The sequence below is a fragment of the Phyllostomus hastatus genome, unplaced genomic scaffold, assembly GCF_019186645.2.
Source record: "Phyllostomus hastatus isolate PE091 unplaced genomic scaffold, TTU_PhHast_1.1 phas_contig_80, whole genome shotgun sequence".
Taxonomy (NCBI): domain Eukaryota; kingdom Metazoa; phylum Chordata; class Mammalia; order Chiroptera; family Phyllostomidae; genus Phyllostomus; species Phyllostomus hastatus.
The window spans coordinates 57,467,093-57,479,786 of NW_025333960.1; the positions used below are offsets into that span (position 1 = coordinate 57,467,093).

The window sequence follows — 12,694 nt, forward strand, 5'->3', positions numbered from 1 at the left end:
GTCTCCTTTCTCCGATGTCAGCAGCGTGTCTCCTGCTGTGTTTTAATTAATGTTTGTGTGGGTCTGTGGACCGGCCTGGCCGCTCTCCTTCTGCTTGGCTCCTCCTCCCCGCGGGCGGGAGGCGAGCTCCGACCCGAGGGGGCACTGTCCCCACCACATCCAGCGCTTACTCTTCTCACTGCGCTTTCCAAACGGCTTCACGCAAAATTGTGTCTGTGCCTCTCTCTGCCACTAGCTTCTCGGTTTCTTCAGGACAGACTGTCTCTAACTCATGGCTGTGTCCCGGAGGAGCTCGGGGAGCATGTGGGAGCACGCCAGCTGGTCACCCACACTGGAACCAACGGGACAAAGGTGCTGACGGCCATACACGTGCCCAGTGAGCGTGTGGGAGGGTCCACATGCTGTGGGCACGTCTGTGGGGCAGAGCAGAACATGTTCATGGGTCACAAGTATAATTTTTTTTAAAGATTTTATTTATTTATTTTTAGAGGGGGAAGAGAGGGAGAGAGAGAGAGAGAAACATCAATGTGCGATTGCTGGGGGCCATGGCCTGCAACCCAGGCATGTGCCCTGACTGGGAATCGAACCTGCGACACTTTGGTTCGCAGCCCGCTCTCAATCCACTGAGCTACTCCAGTCAGGGCTTACAAGTATAATTTTTTAAAACTCACCTTATTTCGAATGTCCTTCTGGACCTTGCTATATCAACGTGGAATAAAAAATGGTGATGATGTGTTTGGTGGTGTTGCCAGTTCACTGGTCAGTCAGCGGAAGGCTGGTCTGGGGTCCTGGTGCCCGGCCCTCAGCACGCCCAGGTGTGCCGGCATCAGGACATGCAGGCCCGGTGGCCCGACTTCCTGCTCTGCACTGGGTGTTCTTTTGTCTTCGAAGTCCTTTCCTGGGCGGGACGACGTGCCATCCCCACCCCAGAAGCAGTCACAAGCGGCGAGCAAGGCAGGACACGTGTGGGCCTGGGAGGGCGGGTGCCAGGCCTGTCCGTGGAGGGAGGTGTGAAGGCCTTTTCCGAGGGAACCGAGCTGGGGGAACGCCCTCGTTTACACGCGATTGAGGGCGTTCTCCTGGCCGCGCCCACGGTTATTCCCAGTCATTCTCCTCCCGTGTCCGCTTTTCTCCGACCCAGCCGCCCCACCCGTGCCTTCTGCGGCTTGTTGCTTCGACACCGATCCGTCTTTTGTCTCGCAGACGCACGAGGTGAGGCCAGTGGTCCATGGGTGCCGTGCGTGGTTCCCGCTGTGGCTGCTGTGGGGCACCTGCCAGAGCTGGGGGGTGAGGACCCCCGCCCCCTTGTCAAGTTCCCATTAGCGAAGCTCGGAGGCGGCTCCTGCCGCAAACGGGCAGGCCCCAGGATGCAGCGCAGACTCCACGTGCAAAATCGGACCTGCGTGTGCGGCTGCGCCCGGGAGGGGGCGCGGTTCCCGGGTGGCTCCTCCTGCCCAGCGGCCCGGCGTGGACAGCCCTGGTCTCCCGTCCCCACAAACCACCTCCTTCGGCTCCCAGCGCTTTCCTGAAAGAGCCCCCTTCCAAAACAAACACACACAACAACAAAATGACGTAGAATGGAAAAAAGGGGAAGAGACCAAGCAGGCTGTTTTCCTGACTGAGGAGATGCTTGGCTCAGTGTCCCACTGGCGCCTGCCGGGCGGGCGGCCTCTGCTCGCGGCCCTCCGGCCTGTGGGTGGAAACGCCCCTGCTTCTCGCGCGTCCACCTGCAGCCTGTGACTTCGCCGAGTTCATTTACTGGATCTGAAACTCTTTGCGGAGTCTCTAGGATTTTCTACATGTAGGATCGTATCTGAAAATAGAGATGATTTTACTTCCTTTTTTCCAATTTGGAGGCCTTTTCTTTCTTTCCCTTGTCCAACCGCTCCGGCCGGAACATCCAGCGCCGTGGCCAACGGCAGCGGTGAAAGGGGGCCGCCGCTGTCACCGTGCTCCGTGCGTTTTGCGAAATTGCGGTTGTGTTTTCACGCATCTCCACGTGTTTTCTGGTTGCCCTGTGATTTCAGCCCTGTGGTGCACTGGCTGTTTAGTGGTGGGTTGTTTGGTTTCCGCACGTCTGTTAGTTTTCCAGTTTTCTTTGTGGGATTGACGTCTAGCTTTATTCTGTTGCAGTCAGAGAAGATTCTTTGTATGGTGTGTACCCTTCTAAATCTGTGGAGACTTAACTGGAGGCCTGACGCACACGCTACCCCGGAACGTGCGCGCACTCCACCCCGAACGTGCGCGCACTCTAGAGCGAACTCTCACCCGGAACGTGCTCACGCTCTTCCGGAACGTGCTCGCACTCTCCCCCGGAACGTGCGCGCACTCTACACATACGCGCACGCGAGGCAGCTCGGCGAGCCACTGTGGGAGCTGAGTGCGCGCCTGTTGGGGGTCGGTGGGTCATCATGCCAAGTGTTCCGTGTCCTCACCGACCTTCTCTCCGCTTGTTCGCGATGCAGATTCTGCGAGGCGTCTGCTGAAGTCCAGTCGCTGTTACAGAACTCTCTTCCTTCCGTTTTATCGGCGTTGGCTTTCTGTATTTTGAGGATCTGTCATTAGGTGTATAAATGTTTGTAATTGTTACATTTTCTTGCTCTGTTGAACCTTTTGTTAATGTGCAGTGTCCTCCCCTGCCTTGCGTGTTTTTCATTTCAAATCGACTTTGTCTGGAGTCAGTGTAGCCCCCCTGCTCTCGCCGCCGCCGCCCTCTCCCGCTCAGCCTGCGGCGGCTCGGGATTCCAGGCGGGTCCCTTATGGGCAGCACGTAGTCGGACCACGTGTTTTCATCCATTTACTTCGCCAGTCTCTGTCTTTGATTAGAGAGTTTAATCCATTTACATTTAAAGTAATTACTGATCAAGAGTGGAATTACTTGTCATATTTCCGTTTGTTTTCTATGTCACCTTATAGGTGTTTTGTCCCTCATTTCCTGCATTTGTCTTCTTTTGTGTTTAGTTAATATTTTGGAGTAAAATATCTAATTTCCTTTCTTCTTTTCATGTCTGTTCTATAGCTGTTTTCTTTGTGATTGCCACGTAGAGTACATTTATCCTTCTAAAGTCAGAACATTCTGATCTCAGTGTACAGCTGTTTAACTTCAGCACAGACAAAAACCCTGCTCCTTTACAGTTCTAAGTGCATTCTAAGTACTTTGGGTTGTTGATGTCACAAAACCCACATCTGTATACACGTGTGCCCCCAAACATAAACTAAAACAATTCTTGTAAATGCTTTAGTCTTTTAAATATAGAAAACAAGATTTGATGTTACAAACCAAAGCAACAATAATACTAGGTTGTTAAAATTTTATAATTATTTTTTTCCTTTAAATTTTCCTTTCAGTGTATTAGTCTCTTAAGTCATGGAGAATCAACAAGTGCAGTTTCTGGCCCTTGCTGTAATAATGCTAGCGTTTGTAACTGCACAGGTACTCACCTTTGCTGAGATCGCATTTCTCCACAAGTCTTCGAGGTCCTGTCTGGGGTCCCTTCCTGGCGCCCACAGGACACTCTGCAGCGTTTCTTGGGGTGTGGGTCTTGCGCTCACAAACTCTTCAGCTTGTGTTTGTCCGGGAATATCTAGATTCCTCCCTCACGGTTTTGCTGGATATAACATTCTCGGTTGACAGTTCTTTTCCTTCAATGATACTTTATACAGGCCCACTGCCCCCCGCCCTCGAAGTTCCTGATGAGAAACACGCAGCTCGTCTCCCTGAGCCCCCCACCCCCGTATGCCATGGCCGTCTTCTCTCTTGCTGCTCTCAAGGGTCGCTCTTGTCTTTGTGTTCTGAAGTTTTTATTGTACGGTGCTTCGGTTCTGGTCCCTCTGACTTCACCTTACTCACGGTTTGTTGAGCTTCTTGGGTGTTTACATTCAAGCATTTCATCAAATTTGGCGAATTTCAGGCACTGTTTCTTCAAATGTTCTGTCCACCCCGTTCTCTCCATCTGGAACTCCCGTGATGTGCACGCTGGTTGTGCTAACCTAAACACAAAAGGCCTTTCAGAAAGAGAAGCAACACGCGTGTATGTGAGATCAGTAGGGCTGGCTGTTCAGGAAGCACGGATTCAGGCAGAAGCCCAGTAGTGTTCCGGTCAGGAAACCAGGGCAGGGGGTGTTTGTGAGAGGGGAGGGCTGACTGTATCCTGGGAGGAGGGTGTTTCTGTTGGTGCCGATGACAAGGCACAGTGACCCCAGTTCTGAGTAACGTTTCCAGTTTTCAGTCTGGCCGTCATCCGTCTAGTGTCCGAACGACTGTTCTCTTGTTATGTTTGCAGTTTTCAGGGGCTCGAGTCTGCTGGGGCCCCGCCCGTCCCGTGGTCCTGATCAAACATCCAAAAGTTCGAGACCTGAGACGCGCAAGCTGGTCCCTCTGGGCGGGCAGCTGGGCTCCACGTTAAAGGGGCGCCGTTTGTGTTATGATTTACGGTGTGCTTTGTGGGGTCCTACAGGTCCTGAGGGCTGCTCATTCACTAATCTTCATTTTTTAAAAAAGATTTTACTTCCCTGGCTGGCATAGCTCAGTGGATTGAGCGCAGGCTGGGAACCAAAGTGTCACAGGTTCGATTCCCAGTCAGGGCACATGCCTGGGTTGCAGGCCATGACCCCCAGCAACTGCACATTGACGTTTCTCCCTCTCTCTCTTTCTCACTCCCTTCCCTCTCTAGAAATAAATAAATAAAATCTTAAAAAAAAAGATTTTACTGATTTTTAGTGAGAGGGGAAGGGAGGGAGAACAAGAGGGTGAGGGACATTGACTGGTTGCCTCTTGTACGCACCCCGACCGGGACGATTCCACAACCCAGGCAAGTGCCCTGACCAGGGATCAAACTGTTGACCTTTTGCTTTGCAGGATGACACCCAGCCCACTGAGCCACACTGGTCAGGGCTCAGTTTTCTTGTTTTGACTTCTCAGTAACAATAATTTACATTGCGCTATCTATCGTGACTTTGTCGATTCCTTGTTTTTGTGTGTTCAGAGCGACATCTGAATCCCCCTGGTGAATTTTTCATGTCAGTTGTTGTACCTTTGAGCTCCAGAATTTCTGTTTGGTTTCCTCTCAGGTTTTCTATCCCTTATTGATATTTTCATTTTATTCACACATTGCTTTCTTGTCTTTTCAGAGACAGTTTCTGTGTTGTTTTTTTTTCCTGTTGAATGAGCCGTACTTTCCTGTTGCTTTGAATTTCTTGTTGTTTTTTTTTGTTGTTGTTTTTGCTGTTGTTTTTAGTGGAACACTGGACATTTGTATCTATTTAACTTAAGTATGGAAATCAGAATCTACCCCTTCCCCAGGGTGTGTGGGGTTTTTTGTCATTTAAAAACACTTTTTGTAGGGTTCACTTTGTGCCTAGAATCAGCCTGAGGTGTGAACGTAATGTCTCTTCAGGTCTTTTCTGAGCCATTCCCTGCGGAAGGGTGGTCACTTTCTGATTGTCCTCTGCGTGCAGTTGTTTTTGAATGTTCTAGTCTCTCACGTCCGGCTCCTGCACACTCTCCCTTTAAATTTCCTGGAAGCCACGTAAGCCACCAGGCAGGAGCCTGCTGCGGGGCTGGGGCAGGGGGTGGGCAGCCACAACCCTGCCCTCCTCTTGGCCCTCCTCTCCTTCACCAGCAGCAGCAGTCAGCGCCCGGCATCGACCCCAGTGTCTGGAGGACAGACTCTGCTGGCCTCCGCTGGCCTCCGCTGGCTCCCACCCCCACGAGCTACACAGTGACTGGAGGTGAACGGAGACTGGAGGTGACTGGAGCTGCACAGCGGCCTGCCGGGGCTGGGGTGGAGGTCGTGCTGCCATGGCACCAGTGGGGGATGTGCTAAAACTGACCACGGTTAGATGCAGCTCTTCTTCCTGGCGCTGCAAGCCTTCAGCGAGACTCCAGGGTCCCAACTAGTGACTCGGGTCGATCTCACCCTGCAGCCGCCCTGCTGAGGGGGAGGCCTGGTGCGTCCTCAGCACCATCTTCCAGGGGCCCGGCCGGCCCTCATCACCCTCCTGTCCCGTGTCCATGGTCTTCCTCCGGGGGCCTGCTCTCGGCCTTCTCACCTTCCCTCATTTCATTGGCTGCTGTGGGTCAGTTTGGAGATGTGTAGATGGTTAATTGCGCTTGAACCCGGCCTCAAACATTTGCCTGGTGAGCACTGTGGGGCCAGCTCAGCGGGCACCAGGGTGGCTGTGCCCATGGCATCCTGGGGGCTGTTTGACACTTAACAGAACGGGGAGTGCGACGAGGGTGACAAGTGAACAGGCGGTTCCACTCTGAGGCGTGTGTGCGAGATGTGTGTGCAGTTAGTTCCCTGCGGCCGGCGAGTGGGGGGAGCGGCTGAACGGCGAGCAGCAGCCGCAGACGGAGCCGAGCTACAAGGCAGGACGCCGGGGCTCCAGGTGTCCCCGTGCGGTTAGACTGCGCTTTGTCCTTGCGCGTCCCCTGTTCTGACTGTCCCCTCTGCTCTTCCAGAGGAGGCGGAGCACGGCCTGGCCACCGGCTCGCTGTCGCGGCGCAGGAAGGCCCTGGCGCTGCGGGAGGAGGGACCCCGCCGGCGCCCGCACCTGCACATCGGGCTCCCGCACGACTTCCGCCCCGTGTCCTCCATCATCGACGTGGACATCCTGCCCGAGACGCACCGGCGCGTGAGGCTGTACCGGCACGGCTGCCAGAAGCCGCTGGGCTTCTACATCCGCGACGGCGCGAGCGTGCGGGTGGCGCCGCAGGGCCTGGAGAAGGTGCCCGGCATCTTCATCTCGCGCCTGGTGCCCGGCGGCCTGGCCGAGAGCACCGGGCTGCTGGCCGTGGACGACGAGGTGCTGGAGGTGAACGGCATCGAGGTGGCGGGCAAGACCCTGGACCAGGTTACGGACATGATGATCGCCAACAGCCACAACCTCATCGTCACGGTCAAGCCGGCCAACCAGCGCAACAACGTGCTGCGCGGCGGCCGCGCGTCCGGCAGCTCCGGCCGCTCCTCGGACAGCGTGGCCAGCCGCCACAGCCTGCCGGCGCCCGCGCCGCTCGGCCTGCACCCCGACGACATGGAGAGCGACGAGGAGCCTGACGTGGTGCTCGAGGGCGCCCTGGAGCCCCGGCCGCTCCCACGGCCGCCCGGCAGCCTCACCCGCGTCAACGGCGCGGGCCCAGCATCTGGACTGTCCGGCCTGGGGCGCGAGGGCAGCGTCCTCAGGCTGCTCAGCTCGCTGCGCTCCGACCCCCGCCACAGCCTGGCGCTGCCCCCGGGCGGGGTGGAGGAACACGGCCCGGCCGTGACCCTGTAGCGGGGCGGCGCCCCGCAGCGCCCCGGCCTGGCCTCCGCCTCCGCCGGGAGCCCACTTCCCAAATGTGCACTCTCATTTTAAAATAAGAAAATAATTGTATGTGTGACCCTTCCTTCTGTGTTTTTATTTATCCCTCCCCTTTCTTCCGCAACCCTACCCTTTGTTTCAACTTGAGGACAGAAAGTAACAATGCAGTCTATTTTTATAAATGTCTCCACAAACAAAAAGGGCACGCGCGTGCGCTCCAGGCCGGTACAGGTCCAGGGCTAATTTTTAAATTTCAAAAACTTTATTTTTTAAAAGAAGCTTTAAAATTACTTTTTAAAAGGACACATTCATGTCTTTAACTGCAGCCAGGCAAACACGCGCTGCTTGTCGGCGCCGAGTCTCCTCCGCCCCGCACGGACCCTGCGTCCCGGCCGACGCCGCGCGGAGGGTTCGGACTGGTTTCCGAGGACAGATGCGCCCGCACCTGCGACAGGTGTGACTGCGGAAGACGAACCTCCCCGGCTTTCGTTGTTCGAGGTGCTCTTTCAAATAGCCAAGAGGGCGCTGAGCTCCCAGACCTCGTGGGGAGAGAGAGCGCCCCTGGGTGGTCCTGCCGCGGGACCGCGGCCCAGGGCCAGCGGGTGGGCGGCGGGGACGCGGCGCGCTGCCCCGGTGCCGGTGCCGGTTGGGGTGAAAGCCGGTGTTGACTCGGAGACAAAAGCCAGCCCTTCCCACGGCTTCGTGGACTCTGAGCGCCACTCGTCAGACGTGTTTGCAGGACTTCGAAAGCTCGGACTTTTGGGCATATAGGTTCTCTTTTAAATGACAAGTCACACACAGCGTAGTGGTTTCTAACATGGATTAAATTCGCTGTCACTTCACTTTGGTCTTCTAGCAATATTTACATATTTAGTAATTTTGAATGTTTACTCATGTTTATACCAATGAAATTTTATATGAAGTGCATATTCTGTTTGAATCCGATGTTGAGGAGAAAATGTTACAGTTATATTTTCAGAACTAAACTTTGACCAAAAAAACTTTCGTATGAGCACAGGTAAAAGTATTTTTCTAGATGCCCTTTCAGTGCGGCAGCTTCTCCTGTGGCCCAGCACCCCCTGCTGGTGGGCGGCATAATTGTCCTGCCTTCGTGGATGTCGGGCTGATAACAGAAGGAAAACTGTATCTCACTGTTGCCATTTTTCCTGAATTTGTTAAGCGAGAAGCATGTTATTTTTCTTTTGTGCAGAAACTATTTATTGTTCAGAAATAGCTTTGACGGAGGAGTTGTTTCCTGTGCCTAGGTTTGACTTTTTATTTGAATGCCAGGCTCTCTGTCCGTGTTGCTCCTAGGCACAGGGCAGACCAAAGACCCTCCCCCGCGAGGGCCGAGTGGGGGCGCTGTCGCTTCCAGACGCGCCCCACGGAACTGCGCGCCTGTGGTTTGGTGCGCCAGCAGCCCCACGTTTTTCTTTCCTTTTTCTTTTTTACTATGACAAGTAGTATATAACCAAAAATGTAATGCTAATTTACTACCACAAAGGAAATGTTCTTTTACTGTTACTGATGGTTCATGAGTATCTTGTCGAACAACTGGGTCTGTTACCAAGAAGGGAAGTTATATTTCTTACCATATTTTAAGTTTTTAAGCAAATGTGAATGTTTTTTCTAAAGAAAAGAAGAGGCTTACTCAAATTTGTGCACCACTCACTCGTAATTTTAGGGTTAGAGACTGCTTGGAACAGCCACTTGAGAGTATTTTTCTACCCAGTTCGATCCTTCTGCCATTTTCTTAAACAAGAAGCGATGTTGTATCACATGTCAATGTGTTCTTGGTTTTATATATCAAAGAATAAAAACGTTTGCTTTGCTTTTCACGGTGTTCTCCCCTTGTGTTCTGAACGGCAGAAAGGACGCCAGCGCTGACAGTGAGCAGCGAGGAGCTCCCGGCGCGGGTGGGAGGCCTGGCACGCTCGCCACGTGCCCGGCACGGTCCTGTTCGCTCATTGACCCTCTCACATTTCCCCGGAGGCAGGCACTGTCCTCGTTTTACAGATGAGAAAATGGGCCCAAGCTCAGGTAGTAGATCATTTTAAATTACCCAATTATAGTCATGTTTGGTGAGAGATTGTTGTGTCTTAGGCCCAGAACCTTCTTTTGAAGTCCTGTTGAGAAAGCTGTTCTGAATACTTACTTACTCACAGCTTTTCCGAAATATACTCAGGTTTGCAAAATTTCCATGGACACACTATCATTCTGATATCACTAACTGTGGTGCACAGCCGCCCAGTCCACTTACGGAGGGAATCACCAATGTCACGGCGACTGAGGGAGCACCAGTGATTCTGGGAGAGTCAGGCACACGCAGCCGTGTGAGCCGGAGGCAGCCCTGGCCCAGTTTCAAGTCAGGGAAGCTGCAGCAGCTGGACACTCACCCTCAGAGCCTGATGAGACATCACCGAAGAGACGAGAAGTGCTGGCGAGGACGTGGCGAAAGGGAACCCTGGTGCCCGGTGGGTGGGAATGTCAACCGGTGCGGCCACTGTGGAAAACAAGATTCACAGTCATCAAAAAATTAAAAATAGAAGTACCTTGTGATCCAGGAATTCCACTTCTAGGTATTTAAAAAACCCTCAAAATACTAACTTAAGAAGACATATGCATCCCTATTTCATTGCAGCATTTTTTTTCAATAGGCAAGGCATGGCAACACCCCCAGTGTCTGTCACTGGGGCAATGGATGGAGCTGTGGCGCATCTCTACAACAGAACGTGACTCAGCACTAAGAGAGAATGGCAGATGTGACAGCATGGCTGGATGTGATAAGTAAAGTCAGTCTTCCAGGGGCAGAACTGGCTGTGTGCCTGTGTGTGCAGCGACAGCACATGCGTGCACACACATGTGTGAGAAAGTTGACCCCCAGGACACTTCTCCACCAGGTTCCAGAAGGACCCACCTTCTGGACCCACACCCCTGCCCAGCCCCTGCTCCACCTCCGCACCTCGCAGGGCTGCACTCTGCCCTCCGGGCTGCAGACCCCTCGGTGCCTGCCCCCAGCTTGGGCTTCTCTGTGCCCGAGGTCCTCCTCACCGCACGTGTGGGGACAGTGGCCACGGTGCTGTGCCAGACCCTGCTTCCCTCCCACGCTGCTGCCCACCCCCACGCCCCACACCCACACGGCCCCACAGGTCTGTTCCCGAGTCTGACCGAGAGGGATGGAGAGGGGGGAGACGGGCTGTTGCTGCAGGCACAGACGTCCTGCCGTAGAGTGCCACCAAGTGCATTTCCTCACCAAAGTCGAAGCAGGAGCGTGTCCAATTCTCGACTCCGATTCCCACATTGCCTGGCGGTGTCCTCCCTGGTCCTGCAGGCCAGACTCAGCGCAGCGCGTGGCTGTGGTAGGCTGGGGGCTCCGTCCGTTCCTGCTTCATCCCCAGCGTTAGGCAGAGACTTGCACGGAACGGAGCCCAGAGGGTACATGGAGAATAAATCACGGTGGTGACGTAGTTTCAGGACAGAGGCAGGAGAAAGTGCCGCCAGCAGCCCCGTCTCTGCAGGCAGCTTACAGGGTGGGACGGGCCCAGCAGACAGCCTTACTCAAACTTTCCAGGTGTGGTGATGAGGGTTTTTTCCAACAAACATTAAATATGTGTCAAGACCAGAAACGTTTTCTGCTGCTTTCTGGCTCCTTGACTGTCTGCCCTGCACAGAGTGTCCATCCCCGGCTCCTGGGCAGGGTGGGGAGCCATGGGGTGCCCCCCCCCCAGCTCTGTGAACATCCGGGAGATAGAGCTGCTGTGAAGTGCGTGCCTGCAGCCTTCGTGCTACGGGAAAGGAAGCGGTGCAGGAGGAAGGGTTTCCAGAACAGTTTTACGGGACTGGTTCTGGCAGGAGAACTTGCCCCTGTAAGACACAGTTGTTCGTTTTCTGGCACTCAGTTTTCAGAGGCAGTAAAGACATTTTCATTACTCGTGTGTCCTAGAACTCAGCTGTTGGGGGCGATCAACAGTCAAGCCAAGGGCCTGCTTGCTGCCCCTCGAATGCCAAGCGCTGAAAGGTGCACACAGTCGGGCAGCCCCTTCGGCAAGGACCGTGACGACCGTGCATGGACTTCGTGGGCTGGTTGGATGTAATCACTTTTCCAGCCGCAGCACTGCTCGGTGACACGCCACTGACATTTTTAGACAAATAAACACACGTTGATTTTGTGTAAGATACAGAAGACACAAAGAAGAAACTGACTCCCAGCCTCACCACACACGTGTGGCTGGGGTCTTACTGCACGTCACTTCTTGTGACACGTGCTTCGCAGGTGAGCCCGACTGGTACCTCGGACACTCAGAGTGTTAGTTAGAAGCAAATGAGAACAATATTAGCACACCCATGTTCACAGCAGCATGATCCACATTAGCTGAACGTGCAAGGAGCCCAAGTGTCCACGGGCGAGGGATGGGTGAGAAAAATGTGGCCCCTCCACACAGTGGGACGTTTCTCAGCCTCAGAAAGAAGGAAGTCCTGACTCCCATGACAACCTGGGTGAACCTGGAGGCCATGGTGCTCAGTGAAACGAGCCAGTCACAGGGACACAGATGCCGAGAGGTCTCACTCACGTGAGGTATGTGGAGTTGTCAAAGTCAGAGACATCTCTCGTGCCGTCACAATGGCGCACACGCATGTCCTGGATGATGTGCTTAAAAGTACCGACAATGCCAGAAAGAGAGGCACGTGCCAGGTCTTGTGAGCCCCTGCTTCAAAGTCACGGTCTGGTTTCCAACTCTGTCGATGAAGCATGGTTACACGGGCGAATTCCAAGTTACTGATGACCACAGAGCTGGCAGAATGGCTGTGAACCTCTCAGGCAGCTTGGGCAAGTGTGGAGCCATCAGCCCCAGCTTTGATGAGCAGCTCAGAGGTCTAGGAAAACGGCAGCTTGTGCTGCTTCCATCCCATCAGCTTGGTTTCCTTGTAGTGACAACCTCAGCGGGTGGGTGTCGTGGACCGTGAGGAAGCCAGACAACACCACGCAGGAGGGGAAATCCTGGGGTCCTTTCTGCAGGGATGGAATGCATGCATACAAGTGATGCCTCAATGGAAAAAATCAGAGACAGAAAGTGGGTGGTGGGCGTGAGGGGCTGGGGAGGCAGAGGGCCAGTGAGTGTTTAAAGGGGACCAAGTATCAGTTTGGGAGGACGAGGTAGTTCTGGGGAGGATGGTGGCGGTGACTGCTCAGCGTGTGGGTGTGCTAAATGCCACTGAGCTGTGCACTGAAAAATGGTTAAGAGGGTAAATTTTGTGTGTATTCCACCACAGTAAAAAAATGGGAAAAAGAGCAAAGAGAACAACTCCCAGTTGTTAGCAGTCCGGGAACACGTTTCTAAATCCTTAGCTGATGTGTTCTCGGAGGCCCCTGCCTCTCTCTTCGGGGTCCCTG

At 54.0% G+C, this 12,694-nt stretch overlaps 1 protein-coding gene across 1 annotated transcript in view; it reads left to right on the forward strand.

Moving 5' to 3' along the window:
• The window catches only part of PARD6G (par-6 family cell polarity regulator gamma), a 54,702-nt gene extending 45,564 nt beyond the window's left edge, over positions 1-9,138 (forward strand). The window contains exon 3 of the mRNA XM_045850435.1: positions 6,464-9,138. Within this exon, the coding sequence (XP_045706391.1) occupies positions 6,464-7,275 (812 nt within the window). The 3' untranslated portion in view covers positions 7,276-9,138. The remainder of the gene's footprint in view (positions 1-6,463) is intronic.
• Positions 9,139-12,694: the final 3,556 nt, after the last annotated feature.